General features: G+C 50.1%; 2 protein-coding genes, 1 long non-coding RNA gene and 5 other non-coding genes across 9 annotated transcripts in view; all 8 read right to left on the bottom strand.

Annotated features, from left to right (window-relative positions):
* Nucleotides 1-7,031, bottom strand: part of MYO1G (myosin IG) — a 40,261-nt gene extending 33,230 nt beyond the window's left edge. For both annotated transcript variants that reach the window (XM_053468060.1, XM_053468059.1), the window contains exons 1-6: nt 6,931-7,031; nt 2,800-3,008; nt 1,241-1,334; nt 566-731; nt 310-363; nt 138-233 (exon numbers count right to left, since the gene is read on the bottom strand). In XM_053468060.1, the coding sequence (XP_053324035.1) occupies nt 138-233; nt 310-363; nt 566-731; nt 1,241-1,334; nt 2,800-3,008; nt 6,931-7,025 (714 nt within the window). In that variant the 5' untranslated portion in view covers nt 7,026-7,031. The remainder of the gene's footprint in view (nt 1-137; nt 234-309; nt 364-565; nt 732-1,240; nt 1,335-2,799; nt 3,009-6,930) is intronic.
* A 3,083-nt stretch (nt 7,032-10,114) lies between these two features.
* LOC128496830 (SH3 and multiple ankyrin repeat domains protein 1-like) lies at nt 10,115-12,799 on the bottom strand. Its single transcript, XM_053466637.1, has 3 exons — nt 12,577-12,799; nt 12,282-12,412; nt 10,115-11,578 (listed from the first exon to the last, which is right to left on the bottom strand). Exons 1-3 carry the CDS (start codon nt 12,797-12,799, stop codon nt 10,115-10,117), a joined length of 1,818 nt encoding a protein of 605 aa, XP_053322612.1.
* A 6,178-nt stretch (nt 12,800-18,977) lies between these two features.
* On the bottom strand, nt 18,978-20,873 carry LOC128497314 (uncharacterized). Its single transcript, XR_008354296.1, has 3 exons — nt 20,711-20,873; nt 19,609-19,652; nt 18,978-19,135 (listed from the first exon to the last, which is right to left on the bottom strand). It is a non-coding gene; the product is annotated as an uncharacterized LOC128497314 (long non-coding RNA).
* Nucleotides 19,445-19,573, bottom strand: LOC128498555 (small nucleolar RNA SNORA9). Its single transcript, XR_008354771.1, has one exon. It is a non-coding gene; the product is annotated as a small nucleolar RNA SNORA9 (small nucleolar RNA).
* On the bottom strand, nt 19,863-19,995 carry LOC128498553 (small nucleolar RNA SNORA9). Its single transcript, XR_008354769.1, has one exon. It is a non-coding gene; the product is annotated as a small nucleolar RNA SNORA9 (small nucleolar RNA).
* LOC128498550 (small nucleolar RNA SNORA9) lies at nt 20,290-20,421 on the bottom strand. Its single transcript, XR_008354767.1, has one exon. It is a non-coding gene; the product is annotated as a small nucleolar RNA SNORA9 (small nucleolar RNA).
* A 175-nt stretch (nt 20,874-21,048) lies between the features above and the next one.
* LOC128498551 (small nucleolar RNA SNORA9) lies at nt 21,049-21,180 on the bottom strand. Its single transcript, XR_008354768.1, has one exon. It is a non-coding gene; the product is annotated as a small nucleolar RNA SNORA9 (small nucleolar RNA).
* Nucleotides 21,181-21,470: 290 nt separating this feature from the next.
* On the bottom strand, nt 21,471-21,603 carry LOC128498554 (small nucleolar RNA SNORA9). The gene has a single exon (XR_008354770.1). It is a non-coding gene; the product is annotated as a small nucleolar RNA SNORA9 (small nucleolar RNA).
* Nucleotides 21,604-22,547: the final 944 nt, after the last annotated feature.

Here is a 22,547-nt window from a genome sequence, read left to right on the forward strand (position 1 = left end):
CAGGTTCCTAAATTAGGCTCCAAATACAAATAGCCCTCCGCTGACATCATTTGCATACGAGGCCGTCCGATGGCGACATCCTCGCTACCCGTCCGGTGGGATTGCCCGTTTTGGGGGGAATTTGACCCGTTACTCACATTATTGTAAGCGCTCTCTCTGGTGAAGGTATAGACGGCGGGATCTCTCGTGAGATGGAGGGCGCTGAGACGCTCATCCGGGGCCCCAAGAAGAAGCTGCAAGAAAGAAGGCGTGAGGTGCGGCCCCGGAAACTTCTAGAAGCGAGTCCCACGCAGGGGCCAAGTCACTCACCTGATAGAAAGAATGGAAGTTCCTCTCTCCTGCTTGTTGCCTGAGGACTCGGGACTGGAAAAAGAGTAAAAGTAACCAAAACGAGTGAAATTATCTGAGAAAAGCCCCCCGGGGCAGACTAGGGCAGAAGGGGGTCCTGATCTTGCCCGGAGGGGGGGGTAGAATGGGTGCTGTTTTGGATCTAATATCCCCTCATACCCCGGCGCCACACATGGGGTCTGAGAGCCCTGGCCGCGCATGCCCCCGCCCCACCCACCTTCTCCAGCAGGTAGTTGTTGATGTGCCCCCCCGTGGGGTCGCCCTTGAAGTCGAAGTTGATGTCCATGTATTTGCCGAAGCGGCTGGAGTTGTCGTTGCGGTTCGTCCTCGCGTTCCCGAACGCCTCCAGCACGCAGGTAGACTTCAGGAGAACGTTCTTCACCCTGGGAGACGGGGAACCATTTACTGACCACGCGGGACACGGAACACGGGACGCGGGAGACGGGATGAAGGACACGGACGTGGGATGCAGGATCAGGGATTTGGGACGGGGGACACAGGATGCGTGACACGGGGCGAGGGACACGGGATGCGTGACACGGGGCGAGGGACACGGGATGCGTGACACGGGGCTAGGGACACGGGATGCATGACACGGGGCGAGGGACACGGGATGCGTGACATGGGGTGAGGGACACAGGATGCGTGACACGGGGCGAGGGACACAGGATGCGTGACACGGGACACGTTCCCTTCATGTGATAGAGATGTAGGATGGGTTACTGTCTCTTTAAATAAATGCCCCCCCATCCCAGAGGTCCTGAAACCTCCAGCCAAGATGCCCCAATTCCCACAGTCTCTATATGTTGGTTTTGAAGGACCCCGTTAATCTGAAGTACCCGAGGGGTACAAATAACATGCCCCCCCGTGTGCCCCCCCCACCCCCGCTCACCTCTCCACCTCCTCCCGCTGCGTGGGGTTAGTTATGGCCGCGATGTACTGCATGATATATTTACTGGCCTCCGTCTTCCCCGCGCCGCTTTCTCCTGGGGGATGAGATATAATCAGCGGCACACGGGAGAGACACGCGACCGGTACTCACCATACACCGCGCCCCGTGTGACACTCAGTGAGATCGCTCAAAGAGATCGCTCAACGAGATCACTCAATGAGATCACTCAGAGAGATCACTCAGCAAGTGACAGGATCTGCCATATCTATGTGTGTATATGTGTGTATATATATATGTGTGTGTATATGCGTGTGTGTATGTGTGTATATATGTGTGTGTATGTGTGTGTGTATATATATGTGTGTGTATATGCGTGTATGTGTATATAAGCGTGTGTATGTGTGTATATATATATGTGTGTGTATGTGTGTGTGTATATGTGTGTATCTATGTGTATATATGTGTGTATATGTGTGTGTATATGTGTGTGTATGCGTGTGTATATATATATATGTGTATATGTGTGTGTATGTATGTGTGTATATGCGTGTGTGTGAATGGGAAATGACTGTGTGAGTCTTTGTATTAGTGGTGCGTTGTGTTTCTGTGAGTGTCTGTGAATTGTATGAGTGACAGTGTGTGTGGCAGCTCTTGTGTGTGTCCTGTCTGTGAGTTGTGTGAGTGAGTGCTGTGTGTTGTGTGAGTTATGTCTGTGAGTTGTGTGAGTGAGTGTGTTATTAGTACAGGGGTATATGTGGAAGTGCGGTTGTGAATGCTGTGAGTTGTGTGAGTGCTGTGAGTTGTGTCTGTGAGTGCTGTGAGTTGTGTTTGTGAGTTGTGTGAGTGTGAGTGAGCATGTTATTAGTACGGGGAAGTGCTGCGAGTCGTGCGGTTGTGGATGCTGTGAGTTGTGTGAGTGAGTGCTGTGAGTTGTGTCTGTGAGTGCTGTGAGTGTGAGTGAGCGTGTTGTTAGTACGGGGGTATATGTGGAAGTGCTGTGAGTTGTGTGAGTGAGTGCTGTGAGTGTGAGTGAGTGTGTTGTTAGTACGGGGGTATATGTGGAAGTGCTGTGAGTTGTGTGAGTGAGTGCTGTGAGTGTGAGTGTGTTATTAGTACGGGGTATATGTGGAAGTGCTGCGAGTCGTGCGGTTGTGAATGCTGTGAGTTGTGTGAGTGAGTGCTGTGAGTTATGTCTCTGAGTGTGTTATTAGTACGGGGGTATATGTGGAAGTGCGGTTGTGAATGCTGTGAGTTGTGTGAGTGCTGTGAGTTGTGTGAGTGAGTGCTGTGAGTTGTGTCTGTGAGTGCTGTGAGTGTGAGTGAGCGTGTTGTTAGTACGGGGGTATATGTGGAAGTGCTGTGAGTTGTGTCTGTGAGTGCTGTGAGTGTGAGTGAGCGTGTTGTTAGTACGGGGGTATATGTGGAAGTGCTGTGAGTTGTGTGAGTGAGTGCTGTGAGTGTGAGTGAGCGTGTTGTTAGTACGGGGGTATATGTGGAAGTGCTGCGAGTCGTGCGGTTGTGAATTCTGTGAGTTGTCGGAGTGATTTATTGCGGGTCACCTGAAATGACGATGCAGGTGTCCTTGGCTCTGCGTTTCATGGCTTTGTAGGCGGCGTCGGCGATGGCGTAGAGGTGCGGGGGTCTCTCGTAGAGCTCGCGGCCCCTGTAATACTCGATCATTTCCCTCCCGTACAGATCCATTAAGCTGTAGGGATTCACGGAGACGACAACTTCCCCGATATATGTGTAAATCCGGCCGCGCTCAAACCTGCCAGACACCGGGGTGAAAACGGAGGCACCGGGGTAAATGCGGAGGCACCGGGGTAAATGCGGAGGCACCGGGGTAAATGCGGAGGCACCGGGGTAAATGCGGAGGCACCGGGGTAAATGCGGAGGCACTGGGGTAAATGCGGAGGCACCGGGGTAAATACGGAGGCACCGGGGTAAATGCAGAGGCAAATGGGTAAATACAGAGGCAAAGGGGTAAATACGGAGGCACCGGGGTAAATGCGGAGGCACCGGGGTTAATACGGAGGCACCGGGGTAAATACGGAGGCACCGGGGTAAATGAGGAGGCAAAGGGGTAAATGCGGAGGCAAAAGGGTAAATGCGGAGGCAAAGGGGTAAATGCGGAGGCACCGGGGTAAATGCAGAGGCACCGGGGTAAATACGGAGGCACAGGGGTAAATACGGAGGCACCGGGGTAAATGCGGAGGCACCGTGGTAAATGCGGAGGCAAAGGGGTAAATGCGGAGGCACCGGGGTAAATATGGAGGCACCGGGGTAAATGCGGAGGCACAGGGGTAAATATGGAGGCACCGGGGTAAATGCGGAGGCACAGGGGTAAATACGGAGGCACCGGGGTAAATATGGAGGCACCGGGGTAAATGCGGAGGCACAGGGGTAAATATGGAGGCACCGGGGTAAATACGGAGGCACCGGGGTAAATACGGAGGCACCGGGGTAAATGCGGAGGCAAATATTCGTTATTCTGCAGTATTTGGATATTCGTGGGAATGCTGGTGTTTTTGTTGAGCCAGCCCATAAAGTCCCCCCCCTGTGACATCACGATTGTCAGCTCTTCTGACCAGGACTCTCAGAGGATTCTGGGTCTTCCCTGTTTGCGTTCGCCCCGCAGGAATACAGAGCTGGTTGTGCTGGGTGAAGTGAGAGCTCACGCGGGGGCCGCTTGGTGCATCGGGGGCCGGGGTATTCACAGCCGTCAGGGGCATCGCTCCCTACGTTCTGTCATGTGATTGGTCGGCGAGTGGTCACATGCTGCCGTCAGTATAAGCTGTACGGTTACCGGCCGCCTCTGTCACTAAACAGCTTCCCAGAGTCCTCTGTGCCAGAAACTCCCGCAGGCCGCGCTTCGTGACAAAAAACGGCGGGGAAACTGGGGGCAAAAATAACTAAAAGAAGCCGTTCAGTGACACAGGTGGCAGCGGGAAGCGTGGGGCAAACATGGCACTGTTACGCTATTTGGGGGCAAACATGGCACTGTGTAGCTGCGTGGGTGTAAAGATGGCACCAGTTAGCTGTTTTGGTCTTGTTTGGGGACCAGGTTGGCACTGATTATCTGTCTCGGTATAAATATGGCACTGCTTGGCTGTTTGGGGGGCAGGTAAGCACTGTTTAGCTGTTTGGGGGCCAGGTAAGCACTGTTTAGCTGGGCCAGGTAAGCACTGTTTAGCTGTTTTGCCCTGTGTAGCCGGTGATTGTGTAAATACAGAGCTCCGCGGCCCCGAGTGTAACTTTGACGCGATGCACTCGCCCGAGTGAGTGCCCCTGAATGGCCGTTGGGAAATGTGGTCACCCTGATTAAACCCCACAGTTGCCTCTCGATCCATACATTAGCTTGTGATGTATAGATTGCTTCGCCGCCAGGTGCAGGCAGTTTCTCTTCCTCTTCCGCTTATGACGATTTAACCCTTTAGAGGAATCGCCAGGATCTGCAGCTTTATTTATTCCAATTCTATTTCACCCGCTAAAATGTTTTTCGATTTTCCTGCTCCCTGGAGCATCGGAGTATTTTTTACGCAGATTACGGGGTTGGAAGGGAGGACATTAAAAGAAACGGCCAGGAAAATAATTCTGGGGCTTTAGTAACGTATCTGACCAGAAGACGAAGAAGACCCCCGGCGGACGAGGCCAACAAACAGGAGAGCTTCTGAGCTCCGCGGTCTCTTTACTTTCTCTTCAGAACCCGCCGGCACATCGGCCCCCATCCGGCCCCCGTCTAGTCGCCCGTTTCTCCTGCTGTAAAGACTCAAACCTTAATCAGTCGTTGGTCTCGTCTTAGATTCAGGAGCCGTCTGTCTATCCCATGCATGTTTAATACCCTCACTGTATTACCCTCTACCACCTCTGCTGGGAGGCTGTTCCACTTATCCACCACCCTCTCAGTAAAGTAAAACTTCCTTCCGTTCCATCTCAGTCTCTGACTCTCTAGTGTTGGATTCCGCTCTCTTGTTGTAACTTTTCTCCTCCTTAGAAATAAACGTCGTTTCTGTGCGTTATGAGACAGCGACACCGGCTCTTTCCTCGGGCAGCTGGGGGTTATTGGGGTCTCAGCTGGGGCTCTTTGGGGTTTATCCACTGAGAAGTTGAGTGATCAGTTGAGTTAAGGGTTAACGTGACTGTCTAGACGCGACTTCTATCTCACGGGCCGCGCACGCTCACAATGGTCGCAACTTAATAGAGTTATAGACGAGGGCATGCGAGACAACGCGAAGTTACTCGCCTGGAACCCGAAAATTAACCCCCCACCCGCTAACAAATTATAAATAAAGCAACACAATGGGGTCCCCGGGACCCCACAATAACCGAGGAGGGCCGGCGAGGGCCCCCGCACATGTATGTTATGCTGACAGACAGCGGTGAGTTGCTCATCATCCTCTTCCTGATCGCAGCACCACACCCTGCGCTAACCCTTCAGCCTCGTCCAAGCACGGCCCTCGTCATCTCCTCCCCGCTCTGTCTAATCCTGTGAAGCCCCCATCGGTGTTTGCCCGTTGTACAGGGCTGCGGAATATGCTGGCGCTATATCAGTAATATATTCATTATAGGAGAGGCTAAGACTTATTACCGGTGCCACCGAGGCCACGTAATGGAGGACTAAATACCCCACGAGCCGCCCCGAGCTCATAAAGAGTATGTTTACTCACCTGGACAGACAGTCACACACTCCACTCTGCAGCAATGAACTTAACAAGTCTGATATTGTGTCATATAAGTAAGAGGGATGGTAGGGAGTATGTGTATTTTTATGTGGTAGATAAGCGGAACAGAGTCCCATCAGAGGTGGTAGAGGGTAATACAGTGAGGGTATTAAACATGCATGGGATAGACATACGGCTCCTGAATCTAAGACGAGACCAACGACCGAGGTTTGAGTCTTTACAGCAGGAGAAACGGGCGACTAGACAGGGGCCGGATGGGGCCGATCTGCCGGCGGGTTCTAGGTTTCTATGTACCCGGCCCCCCTATTCTGGTCGTTATAATAATACGGGGGCTTCGTGCTCATGAACATAGAAACATATATATAGTGACATATATAGATACATAATAACATAACATATATACTAACATACATAGTAACATAGATTAATACATGTAACATACATTGTAGCATACATAGTGACATAATAACATAACATATACTAACATACATTGTAACATACATAGTAACACATATCGATACATAGTAACATAGATTAATACATGTAACATACATTGTAACATACGTAGTGACATAATAGCATAACATATATACTAACATACATTGTAACATACATTGTAACATATATCGATACATAGTAACATAGATTAATACATGTAACATACGTAGTGACATAATAACATAACATATATACTAACATACATTCTAACATAGTAAAATACATAGTAACATATATCGATACATAGTAACATACATAGTAACATACATAGTAACATACATAGTAACATACATAGTAACATACATTGTAATGTAGGTTGATAAACGCCCCCCCCGCCCCCTCGTCTACCGATTCTTTCTGCTTTTGATCCAAAAGAAGGGAAAAAAACCCCAATTTCGCTATTTTTTAAAATTCTGCCACTTTTTGGGGAAGAAAATCCTTTTTGAGGTGAAGATTCGCTGACTCCACGCAGACCCCGCCGCCGCGCAGCGCTGAGTAAACCCAACGCACCTGAACCTCAGATTCTCCATGAAGTCCTCCATGGTCACGTGGTCCAGGAGGACGAAGTCCGCCTTCCCAAACTCCAGACTCTCCCGCTCCGCCATCCCGCTCTCCACCTCGCGTGCCGGAGCGCTGCGGGAGACGCTCTCCCCACCGCCTTCTAACGCAAACCCCAGAGAAGGCTTTCAAAACTCACAGCCGGGCTTCCACTTCCTGAGTTGAGGTTTCGGATGGGGAGTGATCGAGCCGGGGGCCGGGGGGCCGGGGGAGGGCTGTGGATTTAGAGTTCTTTTCGTCACAAACATGACTCCGTTTATCTGGATGGAGTCAGCGGAGCGGCCGGACCCCACGTGGCCGCCGTCCCCCCAGACCTCCTCGCCCCGCGGAGAGCAGAAGTTTGTGGTTTGGGGGAAAGCAGGAAGTAGTCGTTTCTTAATCCGCCACAGGAAGGGGGTCAGACATCCAGAATGTAAACATTTGAGGCGATGTTTTTGGGCCCCGTGGTCCGGTTTGATCAAAACAACCGGGGTCTCCGGAGGGGCAGCAGGGATCCGGCCAATCGGCAGCCTGACACGGCGGCCCCCGGTGATCCGGTGCTATGGTGTAGGTCGTACCGGAAGAGGTTTTATAATTGTGATTGGGGGGCAGCGGGTTTTGTGGGGGTTTGCTGGGGTGAGTATGTGGGGGTACTGTATACGGTGGGAGAAATTCCAGAGGCATCGCCGGGTATCTACTACCTTAGATCTCGGTAAGTTCTGGAAAATCCCGTGGTTCCGAAGCCGGCACTCACCGCTCCGCGCCGGCTTGTACCGGTTTAAGGTCGCGCCGTTTGGGGTGAGGAATGCGCCGGCGCGGGCAGATGAAGTTGGCCAAATACGGTGAAATATTCGGGGAAATGATGTTTTTTCTGCGTTTTTATGTCTTTATCGTGGAAAGGACCGGTAACCGGATCCCCGCGCTCTGCGGCTCTCGCACGCCGGGGGTTAAATCGCACGCCGGGGGTTAAATCGCACGCCGGGGGTTAAATCGCACGCCGGGGGTCGGAAGCCGCACGGAAAGGAAAGACGTCGGCTTCCTGCCCGTCAGATACGAGGCGGCTCGTGGTACCCGGCGCTGGGGAGATAACCGCCCGCAGCACACCTGCCAAGTGTCCCTGTTCAGTTTGGCCAGTCCTGAGAAAAGTCAGGATAAAACCCCACTTCCCGCTCTAACTACACCCCCCGAAACAGAACTGCCCCCTCTTCAGCAGTCGTGGGGTATTTATCTGCAGAGAATGAGCAGCCGCCGCTCACTTTACTCTATCACTTTATATCATTGTACTATTATAGTATGGTAGCTACCAACAGTCCTGGATTTGATGGATAGTCACGGCCCCCGCTCCAGCTGTCCCTTCTGCTGAATTCCTAGCAGCGGCCAAACCGGGCAGAACATGACGAGCCCTACCGCGTGTTCCCGGGTTACCCGCGTGGCATGGTGCGGGGGGCACAGGAAAGTTGGCTGGTATTCAGTACGAGTATGAAGGAGAGAGGTCGACTGTAAGGGACAGCGCCTCCAAATCAGGACTGTGCCTTGGTAACCGGGACTGTTGGGAGGTATGCTAGTATCTCACAGCCTTATTGCACTAGGGGTGTGGCGTGTGTGCACCGAGCAGACGTGTGCGTGTGTGTATGCATGTATGTGTGTGTGTGTGTGCTTGTGTGTGCGTGTATGCGTGTGCTCGGGGGGGGGGTCTCCTTCCTGCTACCCTCTGTGGTCTACTAATCATTTCCTCCATGATATACTCAACGCTTACCCCGCTGCGAAAACACACAATACATTCACACAATACACACACACACTATACATACACACACACAATACATACAATACAATACATACACACACACACACAATATATACAATACATACACACACAATACATACAATACATACACACACACACACAATATATACAATACATACACACACAATACACACACACAATACATACACACACACACACACAATATACACACAATACATACAATACACAATACATACAATACATACATACACAATACATACAATACACAATATATACAATACACACACACACAATACACACAAATATACCGGCTAACGCCTCGCGCCCCCCGTCTCGCGGTTCCTCGTTATTTGATGTTTCTCTCTGCCCCCGCGGTGGGTTTCTGGGATGCACCCGGCCACCGACGTTCTATTAACCCAAAAACTGCCGTAAGATAAAGCACCGAGTACGAAGCGAATCGTTATCCCCGAACACGCGGCGCTTCACAAACTCCGACAACGCGTGGGAAAAACGCCGGTAATCACCGCTTATCCCACAAACCGAGAGAAAGAAACGAGTCGTTCCCGCGATCCACACACAGACCTCGTTATTATTATTATTATATAGCGCCAACATATTCCGCAGCGCTGCACAACGCATACATAATTACATTAACACAAAACACTCGCTATGTGTGGGATATCTACAACGTCACCTCCATTTCCATTTCTATATAGTATATGTCAAGAGTGTCCAGCCTGCGGCCCCCCAGCTGCTGCAGGACTACATCTCCCATAATGCTCTTTCAGCTACAGGGCTGGCTGAGGATTGTGGGAGATGTAGTCCTTCAGCAGCTGGAGGGCCGCAGGTTGGACACCCTTGGTATTAATTGAAACCAATAATATCAACATTCTATAAAATCCCCCCGAAAAAACCTTACTTTTCTACCCAACGAAGTGTCGCAATCTCGTTGTCACCCAGACGGGATGGGAGTTAAATGGTTAAACGTCACACAGATTCCCGCTAAGCCACTAAACGGAACCGCGGGGGGGGGGGGCAAGAAGTCTGACAAGGGATCTTCACCCTTCCCAATGTTTACCCCCCGTTGGGTTGGCTTCTCACCCTCCATGTTACCAGCATGCGCCACGTGAAAAAGAAGCGGCCCCCGACGGGCAAAGACGCCTTTACCGCTATATGAAATCCGGCAAAGGAGAGACCGAGGTGACTCCAGAGATAAGGCCAAGCGTGAAAGTCTACGAGAGAGAGACGGAGACGAGGCTGTCGCGAGGTTCACAGACATATAGAACGTCACACTGAATATCCGTCCGTGTGCCCCGCGTGTTCAGGGACGTATATATACGTCACGCCTGCAGTTGGACCTCCAAAAACTCTAAAACCTTTCATTTGTCCTCATTTCTCTCGTCCAGGATCTGGGTGGCCGCTGGGTCTCCTGGAAGAAGGAGGTCTCCCTGTTGGCCGCTGGGAGTCCCCCGCATGCTGTCTCGGCGCCTCGGCTCCGTAGGTGGCTGTCGGCGACTGTCTATAGATCTCCGGGCCCTTCCGCCTCGTAGACGGTGGATGAGGGTAAGCGGGCGACACCGGTCCGGGACCTGTATCTTGTTTTAACCCCTGTATCTCCATTTGCCGCGCTCTCTCCTTTGCTTTCCAGACTTGCATGAAAGAAATGAGGTCCGCCGCTCGGCCGACGAGTCGCAGGCGGTCTTCGAGACCCTCCACCAGAACATTGTATTTCTTCCCGTAACGAAACACGTCTTCGGCGATTCCCCTCCTCCGCTCCGGCGCGAAGTCCGACAACTCGATGATTTCTACCCGCAGATCTTTGTGATATTTTTCAAACAGGAGCGAAAAGTACCGGAAAGCTTCTTCCAAGTCGCCGGCCCGACCGGCATCTCCGACGCTCAGCGTCACGACACAGAAGTCCTCGCGCTCCTCGGCTTTTACTGCAACAGAATGTTCTCTGAGACAGCGATCCGCGTACCGCTCGCCAAACCTGTCCGCGTATCTCAGCGCGTCGGCATCCACGGGGAAGCTTCTGGAGAGCGCCGCCGGAGGAGCGGGAGAAGCCGCGGGAGGAGCGGGAGAAGCCGGGGGAGGAGCGGGAGAAGCCGCGGGAGGAGCAGGAGAAGCCGTGGGAGGAGCAGGAGAAGCCGCGGGAGGAGCGGGAGAAGCGGGGGGTTCCGATGCAGACGGGACCGGCGGCCCCCTGATACCGGCTGCTGGGGAGGAGCCATAATTTGCTTTTTCCGAAAAGCCACCTGATGTTTTTCTAGAAACTTCTCTAAATCCGGAGTCGACGGACAGTTTTGAGACCTCGTCGGCTAATCTAGAACCGATACTGGGCTTTGGTTCTGGGTCGCTGTTGAACGTCGTCGACGAGGAGCCCGTCGAGGAGCCTGATTTAGAAGACGAGCCCCTGGGAGATCTCACGGCCGAGGGGCCGCCGCGTTTTCCAGACAGACCCCCAAACTCCTTGCCGGCACCGTGGGAAACGCTCGGGTGGAATGGATCTTTTCCGTGGGGATTGGATGGGGATCTAGCACCCGTCTCCGAAGCCGTATTCTGCCCGTTCCTTGTCTTGGCGCCGGCTCTTTCCTCCCCGCCGGGACCCCTTGCAGCCGCGCCGCGGTCTCGTTGGGCAGTAGGGTGGGCCGGCCGGCCCCCCGAGAGGATTTCCGGATGCATTTTGGAGTAAAAATCTGCTCTAAATCTCTTCAGCTCCTGGAAATCTCCTTCTACGCGGACCCCGCACCGCGTTCTCCCCGACACTTTGAGGCCGTAGCCGGCCAGGAGCTTCAGAACCGGCCCCTCGTGGTACGGCCCCAGGTCCAGGACGGCTTTTACGGGCAAAAAAATCTGCAGAAAATACAATAAATAAATAAAAACAATTCCCGGGGTTCCAGCGAATCTCCAGACCCAACAATCAATGCTTTAATAAACGCAAAAACCGCAAAAAACGCAAAAAACGCAATAAAACGCAAAAATACGTAATAAACGCAAAAAAAACGTAAAAAACGCAAAAAACACAAAAAACTAAAAAAACACAAAAAACGTAATAAACGCAAAAAACGTAATAAACGCAAAAAACGCAAAAAACACAAAAAACGCAATAAACACAAAAAACGCAATAAACGCAAAAAACGTAATAAACGCAAAAAACGTAATAAACGCAAAAAACGCAATAAATTTAATAAACTCAATAAATGCAAAAAACTTAATAAACGCAATAAACGCAAAAAACGCAATAAACGTAATAAACGCAATAAATTTAATAAACTCAATAAATGCAAAAAACTTAATAAACGCAATAAACGCAATAAACGCGTCGCATGAACCCATTTCCTGTCGTTTTAGGTGAAAACCCTATAAATAGCTCAATCTTTAGCCGGCAAAATCTATGTTTTTTGGTAAAAACTAAATAATATTAATAAGAAAATGTTTTTTTCTCCCTTATTTTCATATATTTCACAAACCAAATAAGAAAAGTAACAAAAATATTTTCTTAAAACTCAGAGGTTTCTCCCCAAAAGCTCTTTTCATCCCGCGCTGATAAACGTACCGAGCGGCCGGGCTCCCGTGCTTCTGCCGCGGCGCTCCCCCTCCCCCGCTCGCTCAGGGGCATTACTGTCACCGGGAAGACGGACCCCCGTATGTCCAGATTGTGTTTTCTTCTCAGGACGTCCTTCGCCGCTGTGGAAGTAAATAGCAGAGGATTAACGGCGGGACCGAGGCCGGTGAGAGGCTAGTGAGAGGGTGGTGGATAAGTGGAACAGCCTCCCAGCAGAAGTGGTAGAGGGTAATACAGTGAGGGATAGCTCACATCCGTGTATATATCTGTCACACGGGTCGGTTACCTGTCTCTTCTTTAAAGGTGAGGACGGCCGTGCCCTCTTCATCCGTGGGGTAGTCTAGACGGATAATTTTTCCTCCTCCGTTGGATTCCCGCAGGAAGTGCTGCAGTATCGAGTATTTCACTTGCTGGACATTATTGAGATATTTAGGGAGTCCTGATATCCGCACCGCACTCCCACTCCCGCTCACACTCCCACTCCCGCTCACACTCCTGCTCATACTCATGCTTCAGACGCGGCCTGCAGGAGCAACACGGAAAACACTGATACATCAGAAGAGAGCCACCAAGAGGGCCACGAGCCGAAACGCAGGAGCCCACCGCTACCCCAGAGGAACACGACCTGCCCCTATATGGTACATACTGCCCCATACGATACATACTGCCCCATACGGTATATACTGCCCCTATACGGTATATACTGCCCCTATATGGTACATACTGCTCCTATACCATGCATACTGCTCCTATACAGTATATATACTGCCCCATACGATACATACTGTCCCTATACAATACATATACTGCCCCTATACAGTATATACTGCCCCTATACAATACATACTGCCCCTATACAGTATATATACTGCCCCTATACAGTATATATACTGCCCCATACAATACATACTGTCCCTATACAGTATATATACTGCCCCTATACAGTATATACTGCCCCTATACAATACATACTGTCCCTATACAGTATATATACTGCCCCTATATGGTATATACTGCCACCGAATGGGAGGAGCTATGGTCACTAAGCCGTAAGGTTTTTTCTGTTTCTATGGTAACATCCAATCAGTGTTTGCATCACGTGGCAATTCGCTGTTCCCGAGAAAAACATAGAAATGATTATTGGAATAATTGTTCCAGCTGAAAACGTGAAACGATATAAAGATTTCATTATTATTATTATTATTATTATTATTATTAATTACTGTCATCATTAAATATTATTACAAGTGAATCTTTACATTTCATTAATTATTATTTATTATTATTACAGCGAAAAAGAATCAGAAATATAAATATTTAAATCTTATTCATTATTATTTATGATTCGTTACTTTCAGTTTGTAGTTCTGTCTCTGGCTCGTTAGCAACAACTTCCTCACGGCTGCCAACACCCAAACCCCGAGCCGCGCTTACACTTCCTCTTAAATCCTCCTGTGGTGGGAACTCAAACAGGCGGCGTGGATCTTCTCGGCCATCAAGTCTCCATAGCAACAAGAACTCAGCGGGGGTCAGAGGCGTAAATATGATGTAAGAGATTAGTACTGGGTGGTTGATGCATGGAGCAGCCCTCCGGCAGAGGTGGTGGGTGTTATTACAGTGAGTTATTTTAAACATAAGTGATACAGGTACAAAGGGGTGTGAGTAGAAGACGGGATTAAGGAAAGGGGGCAGATGAAGACATTTTACCCCTCTCTTTGTCTCAGTTACTCTTATAATTCTTTAGAGTGCGAGCTCATAAGCCCACCGTTATCGCCAGGAAACCGTACGCATAGATTGTAAGCTCACAGGCCGAGCCCTCAGCTCCTGCTGTATTTATTTGTGTAAATATCTTTCTATTGTACAGCGCTGCGGAATATGTTAGAGCATTAGAGTGGGGAGCTGTCAATCATATATACATATATATATATATATATATATATATACCTACATGTTTCCCCGACGCGACAGACACATTCCTGGCTTTATTATGATTTTATCTGATTTAACTATATCCTGGAACACAACTTTTCAAACAGGGAGGGGTTTGCATTGGGGGTGTGGCTAGAGGCGTGGTTCAGATATTTTTCAGGACATCATGTTAGTTTGTAACCTATTGATTAACCCGTTCCAGTGGCGTACCTACCGGGGTCGCAGGGGTCGCGACTGCGACCGGGCCCCGGCGGCAGGGGGGCCCAAGCCAAGGGGCCGCACGAAATCGGGCCCCGGCGGCAGGGGGGCCCAAGCCAAGGGGCCACCCGAAATCGGGACCCGGTGGAAGGGGGGCCCAAGCCAAGGGGCCGCCCGAAACCTTTTTACGTTTTTTTTGTTTTTTTTTTTAATAAGGCAAGCCGTGCCACGGAGCTGGCAACGGCCACCTAGTGATTAGAGCAGTGTGAGGGGTGAAAGCTCCGCCCCCTCATGCTCAGACTGCAGGAGCAACGTAATGAGAGCAGCATGAGGGGTGAAAGCTCCGCCCCCTCACACAGACTGCTGGAGCTGGAGCACCAGATGTTGTCACTCACTGACATTCTGTTTAAAAATAATACAGCGGTCTGCATCTATCAGGGCCCCAAAGTAGAAGTAGGTAGGTCAGTAAAATAATGTATTTAAAAAAAATAAAAAATTGTATGTGTGTATATGTCATTAAATTATTATTCAATTATTAATTAAATTATAAATATAAAAAGAAATCTATCTGTGTGTCTGTGGAGGGGGACAAACTGCATAAAGTTTTTTTTTAATTATTTTAAAAAATGGAGATTACTAGACTTCTTTTTATATAGATATATTTGTCTAGACACATATATAAACACTTATATATAGACACACGAGTTCAGCTCCCCAGTGTCACCTTTGTCCCCATCCAGCCAGGCACAGGATGGGCTGTTTGGGGACAAAGATGGCAAACCCTACGTGTGTTATCTGGGTGCTGGTCAGGTTCTATGTGGGCAGTGTGGAGGCCAGGGCTGGTTTTGGGGTGTGCAACCTGTGATCTATGCCTGTAATTTAGTGGGTTTTATCTATACCTTTTAATGCCGTGTTTTTATGTGAATTCTAATTAATCTATACCTGCAATGCTGGGTTTGTGTGTTATTCTGTTGATCTATATCCGCTATGCTATGCTTCCATACATTATTTATGTATTCAAAGAAAAAGAGGCGCATGTACAAAAGGGGCCCTATGTACATGCGCCCCTTTTTCTTTGATTACACCCTATGTACATGCGCCCCTTTTTCTTTGATTATGCCCTATGTATATGCGTCCCTTTTTCTTTGATTACGCCCTATGTACATGCGCCCCTTTTTCTTTGATTATGCCCTATGTACATGCGCTCCTTTTTCTTTGATTATGCCCTATGTATATGCGTCCCTTTTTCTTTGATTACGTCTGGTCTTGAACATCCTGAGGAGTGTTTTGTCGGGTTGCTGCAGTGCATTGCTAGGGGAGTCTTGTTTATTATTTTTAATTTTCACTTTTTAATTTGAACACATATCACGTGATAGGGTGATCTATATTTGTTTTTAAGCCTTATTTATGTATACCTGTAAATACAGGGTTTTTATGTCTTATTCAGTTGATCTATACATGAACGTACTGTTTACATGTGTTGTTTATTTGATCTATACACGAACTACAGGGAGTAAGAGGTATGGTTTAGTGAATGAGGGACAAGGGGACTCTGGGGATGATTAAGGGGGAGAGTACCATGGTCAGGGTCAGAAGGAGGAAAGACTGCACCCTAATGTTAGGCAATTTTTTTTACCCAGAGATAAAACGCCCTTTCTGAATTTGTAGTCACTTCAGTGGACAAAATATTCAATCTGCATATTTTATTAAAAATGATTAGTGGCACTAAATTGTGGCTTTAGATGTGACATTACTTTTTTAGTGTATCGATGTACTTCCAATCCCATCACAAAAGATTCTATCTCATACATCTGCCGAGCTCTGATGTAATCTTTATCTAGCATACATGGATGGTGAGGAGTTAATATTCTGTCCATTCCCTGCTACTTATTTTGGCCTTTTAACACTTTTGGTTCCTGGGATTGTAATGTGGTATTCTGTTATTGTAAAAAGTTGAAAAATTTGACAAATATGATTCAATATGTAATTTGTTGGAAAAAAAATTGTTGTGTAAAAATCATGTTTTTTGGGGGGTGGGGGGGGGCCCATAACAGATTCTCGCACCCGGGCCCTGAGGCTTCTAGTTACGCCCCTGACCCGTTCCCTGCTGTTTCTATACACATTATCGGGGCTTTTAGGGCTGTAGAACCCTGCGATCCCCTCATACCCAGCAAACATTCTGACTCCTAGAAAAGAGGGGAATTGGGGGGAGAGAGGGGGGCATCGGGGGGCAACACAGGGAATAGGGATTCAGGGAGATGGACTGGACAAACAAAACAGGGACACTTGGCAGGTATACAATATGTTCAGGTGACTCTCACTTGGCGTTTAACCATTTGAACGCCGCAGTAACGCTTTAGAGCTAAAATGTGGCTTATTGAGGAGCATTTCACTGGTTGCTATGGTGATTGCTCTACTTTTACCACTTTGCACTAGTCATGGCCTTTCCATGTGTGGTGCATCTAAAAGTTCACCTGCCCCCAACTCCTCCAAACTGCCCCAACTCCTCCAAACTGCCCCCAACTCCTCCAAACTGCCCCACACCCCGGTCTGTTGCCCTCTCACCGTCCCTACCTGCTGCCTCCGTTGTTTGCGACGTCTAAGAGTTTCGTCTTCGTTACGGAGAGGAAATGAAAGTGAAAGCAAATCAGCCAAGAAAGTTCCCTCCCCCAGCTGGAAACTGCCCCAAACCGGGGTACAGGGCACCCCCAGCCAGTAACTGCCCCAATCCGGGGTACAGGGCACCCCAGCCAGTAACTGCCCCAATCCGGGGTACAGGGCACCTCCTGCCGGCAACTGCCCCAAACCGGGGTACAGGGCACCTCCTGCCGGTAACTGCCCCAAACCGGGGTACAGGGCACCCCCAGCCAGTAACTGCCCCAATCCGGGGTACAGGGCACCTCCTGCCGGCAACTGCCCCAAACCGGGGTACAGGGCACCCCCAGCCAGTAACTGCCCCAAACCGGGGTACAGGGCACCCCCAGCCAGTAACTGCCCCAAACCGGGGTACAGGGCACCTCCTGCCGGCAACTGCCCCAAACCGGGGTACAGGGCACCTCTTGCCGGCAACTGCCCCAAACCGGGGTACAGGGCACCTCCTGCCGGCAACTGCCCCAAACCGGGGTACAGGGCACCCCCAGCCAGTAACTGCCCCAAACCGGGGTACAGGGCACCTCCTGCCGGCAACTGCCCCAAACCGGGGTACAGGGCACCTCCTGCCGGCAACTGCCCCAAACTGGGGTACAGGGCACCCCCAGCCAGTAACTGCCCCAAACCGGGGTACAGGGCACCTCCTGCCGGCAACTGCCCCAAACCGGGGTACAGGGCACCCCCAGCCAGTAACTGCCCCAAACCGGGGTACAGGGCACCTCCTGCCGGCAACTGCCCCAAACCGGGGTACAGAGCACCTCCTGCCGGCAACTGCCCCAAACCGGGGTACAGAGCACACCCGAGGCAGTCCTAAAGAACCACCGTTAACCCTATCAGTGCCGGAAGTCTGACTGGATCGCGCGACAGTCCCATTATGAATGGAGGGATGCCTCGTGGTCTCAACCAATCAGGAGCCTCAGAAAAACATTAAATAAAAAAGGGTGCCCACAGGTGGCCGGCGGACTGAAAGAACGGACACCCCTCCCCCACCCGCATATACAATCATTAATCAGAAATAAAACACAAATAATACAAATAAGAGAAAACACTCGACACTCATACGTCTATTTTTAGAAATGAGCCGATGGCGGCATTTTCCTTCCAGCCGCGCGGATACTGAGGGTGATGGGAGTTGTGGTCCACAGAAGCGCACAAAACCAAGAAGGCGGGAAAACCAAAAACGTATCTTCCGTTACCTAAAATGTGTTCGTATAGTGTGTTATCGTTTAACCCTTTGTTTTCCGGGTGCTGCCGTGCAGTGTGACGAGCTCCGTGTAGCGCCCCCCGGGGGGATTCGCGTGACGCAGCGGAATCCACGCCGTCGCACGTAATCCGTGGAAATAACCCTCAGCAGCGAAGGCGTCCGAGGATCGTTATTATTATTATTACATCACGGGGGCCGCGGAATTCACGTAAATATATATTTAAGGTCTAATCGCCTCCGTTTTTTGGGGTTATGTATAAAAACCAGATTCTGCCAAATCAGCCCCCGTCTACTCAGTCGCTCGTCTCATCGGTCATGTCTATCCCATGCATGCGTAATCCCCTCGCTGTATTACCCTCTAACACTTCTGCTGGGAAGCTGTTCCACTCATCTACCACCCTCTCAGTAATATTTTATTTGCATTCGGCAGGCAGAGGCTCTGTTGGGGGAAGCAGCCGCAGGATATATAACGGAGCCGGTGATGCCGGGTGCGGGGGCCTTAGGTGCTGCCCCCCCGTTCTGTGGGATACGCAGAAGGCAGGTTTCCTTCACATCCACGTAGAATTTTAACCTCTCGTCTTCTGTGTAAATCAGGAAGGATTATCTAAACCCCGCAGCAAAGATTCAGCTTCACAACGACAAAAAAAAGTAAACAGTTTTAATTATTTTTTTTTATCAGAGGATCAGCTTTTCCTGCGAGATCCCGGCCCCCCACTCTGTCTGCTGTCCCTTTAACAGAGCGGCCGCACCACACAGGGAGAGCCGCGTTCACTAAGCAGTGCGGCGGGGTTACTCCTGAGACGACTTATCGAGTACCGGATTCACTTCTCGCATCCGCCGACCACGGGCCGCGTCCCGACACCTTCTGCGATACAAAGACGAGAACTTTCTGACGCCGGAGATTTAAACTCTTTACAGGTTAACATGCTTTATGTTCTAAACCCCCCCCCCATCAGATATTAACCCCTACCAGGGGGGCAAGTTACACTTCCGGGGTCCGGAGGGGTCAGCTTGTCACACGAAATAAATATTATCGATCAGACGTTGTAACCGGCTCCTGGAGCACCGCGGGGACATACTGGGGCAAAACTCTAAACGTAGAACAGTCACCATGGAAACCAATGGTATGATCCTGCTTTTTGCTCCAAATGCACGCTCCATTTTCAGGGTTTATACGTGTCTGGGATTTCTATAACCTCCCCCTGGAGGGGCAGGAAGAAGCCTCAAACGGTCCCAGTACTGATCTAGCAAGCTGTACAGGAATGAGCAGGGCTACGAGCCGGGCCATGCTGGAAACTTGCAGGGGCCGATGGGAAAGTCCTTTAACACTTTACATACCTGACGCGAGCAGCTGCCGTCGCTCACAGCACCCGCAGAACGCTCTAAGAAAAAGAAATGATTCCTCGTTAGTGGAGATATAAGGAAAGGTAACAGACCCAAGCGACATATATAACGTCCGACACGTATACGTATACATATACATATATATAACGCCCGACACACATACATATACATATATATACATATATATATATATATATATATATCGCGCAATTTAGAATGAAACGGCCTTAAAACTCAATTCTGCTTCAAAGTGTCTGGGATTTCTATAACCTCCCCCCGGAGGAGCAGGAGGAAGCCTCAAACGGTCCCAGTACTGATCTAGCAAGCTGTACAGGAATGAGCAGGGCTACCACGAGCCGGGCCACGCTGGAAAGCTTGCAGGGGCCAAAGGACTACGAGCCGGGCCACCCCGAGAAGGGAACCAGGACTGTCTAATAAATGGGGGGTAGTGTGCAGGTAACGCTTGCCAGGGCTGATGGAGTCCCTTATCACTATACATACCTCTGCACCGAGAGCCACGGATTTCATGCAAATCACCCACGGAACTTTCTGAAACAAAGAAAACTTCTTAGAAAAAAGGGGAGGAAAAAGCCACAAACATTTATAATTATTACACAAGCCGTAAAAATAAACAAAGGGTTCAGCGCCACGTCCCACAAATGGTTTTCTGCTTCAAAGTGTCTGGGATTTCTATAACCTCCCCCCGGAGGGGCAGGAGGAAGCCTCAAACGGTCCCAGTACTGATCTAGCAAGCTGTACAGGAATGAGCAGGGCTACCGCGAGCCGGGCCACGCTGGAAGCTTGCAGGAGCCAAAGCACTACGAGCCGGGCCATGCTAGAAAGCTTGGGGGAGGGGGGCAGATGGCTCGTGTAAACTTTAATCACCAAAAGAGCCGTGGAAGCAGCCGGCGGTGCTCTGAGCCCACGAGCCGCACACGGAGAGAACCGACACTTATTTACAGTATTGGGAAATTTACTAAAAATCACTCATTTAGCACAAGGTTATAAATATTTTTTTCCAGTTTCCCTTTTTTACAGAAACTCCAAAATGATAAATTAACGAGGGACTGATTCCAGGTCCCGGGGAGATATTCACCTATAGTGCTGCTGACGTATCGTTACTGCGTCCCACCGAGGCATCACCGACGGCTGCCGTCTTCCTGTACGGGAGGAGATTACGGGGTCCTCGGCACGCGACTTGCGATGAGATTCTGGAACTATGACATAACAGCCACCTGAAATGTGTAGAAATACGCAAAACCGCTTAAAAACGATGTCACCGGGGCACCTGGACGCATCGCCCGCCACGAAACGTCACTTAGAAAGCGACCCCCATGGGAACGTCCCTCCTGAGCGGGCTTTGTAAATCCGCCCCTCATCCTTTACAGTTGCCAAGCATTTTTGGGTTGAAATAACGCTATTTTCAGGGTTTATACGTGTCTGGGATTTCTATAACCTCCCCCCGGAGGAGCAGGAGGAAGCCTCAAACGGTCCCAGTACTGATCTAGCAAGCTGTACAGGAATGAGCAGGGCTACCACGAGCCGGGCCACGCTGGAAGCTTGCAGGGGCCGATGGGAAAGTCCTTTAACACTTTACATACCTGACGCGAGCCGCTGCCGTCGCTCACAGCACCCGCAGAGCGTCCTAAGAGAAAGAAATGATTCCTCGTTAGTGAAGATATAAGGAAAGGTAACAGACCCAAGATGCCCGACACGTATACAACGCCCGACACGTATACAACGCCCGACACGTATACAACGCCCGACAAAGAATTAAACAGCCTTAAAACTCAGTGAAATCAATTCCAAAGCCACGCGCTGCAAGAAACGGCGTCCGATGTAGGTTTTCTGCTTCAAAGTGTCTGGGATTTCTATAACCTCCCCCCGGAGGGGCAGGAGGAAGCCTCAAACGGTCCCAGTACTGATCTAGCAAGCTGTACAGGAATGAGCAGGGCTACCACGAGCCGGGCCACGCTGGAAAGCTTGCAGGGGCCAAAGGACTACGAGCCGGGGCCACCCGAGAAGGGATCTGAACCCAACCAGGACTGTCTAATAAGAAACAGCAGCAGTCAGAGAGCATCACACCTACCAGCCGGTAACGGGGGCTGTGCTGATCCATGTTCGGCTTCAAGTGTACCGGAAACGGTGAAATAACCGCGTCGGATCTGTACCGTAAACCTCCGTTCTCCAGGGCCGGCTTCATCATGACCTGCGTAACAGAATCATCACGATTACGCATCTAACAGACCCCCGGTTTACGGGACCCAAACCGCCTGCATCCCCAGCATCGGGACAGACACCTCCCGTTTAAACATGGCCACTACACTTAATGTGGGATTTATTTACCCCAGTCAGGGTATTAATGACAGCCATCTGCAAATAGAGTTGTGTCAGGAGGTAGGATGCATAGTTCCTAAGGGCATCTACTGTGTGTCCTACCCCGGGCCTGGCTTTTACTACCCCTGTGACTTGTATCCCGATCCCGGCCTCAGCAACCCCTTTGATGCTCCCAGCTAGTCAGTCAGTTACCCCTCTATTGCTCCCAACTCTCCTGGTAAGTCAGTCAATTAACACCCTCTTGCCCCCAGTTCGCTAGTTAGTTAGTTAGTTAGTTAGTTAGTTACCCCGGCTCTCCCTGCCATTCAGTTACCCTTCCGCTGCTCGTCCACGTGTAAAAGAGAAGACTTGCCTCAGGTTGAGACTTCCTTCCTGTTGGTTTGGCGCAAACTGGACTAAACCTCCACGCGATCTTTATTAAGCTTACAGACGGTCTTCTCGGGCATTAAATAAAATCAACCAATTTATAAACACGAAAAATATTATTTATTTACTGTACATTACATAAATACACCGTAAAAACTGCATTAAAGTGAATGGACCCCATTTCTGTCCTTCAATGGTTCGGCCCAGACGGTGTAATGCTCAAACTGGGC

Source organism: Spea bombifrons, chromosome 5 (assembly GCF_027358695.1).
Source record: "Spea bombifrons isolate aSpeBom1 chromosome 5, aSpeBom1.2.pri, whole genome shotgun sequence".
In the NCBI taxonomy this organism is placed as follows: Eukaryota; Metazoa; Chordata; class Amphibia; order Anura; family Pelobatidae; genus Spea; species Spea bombifrons.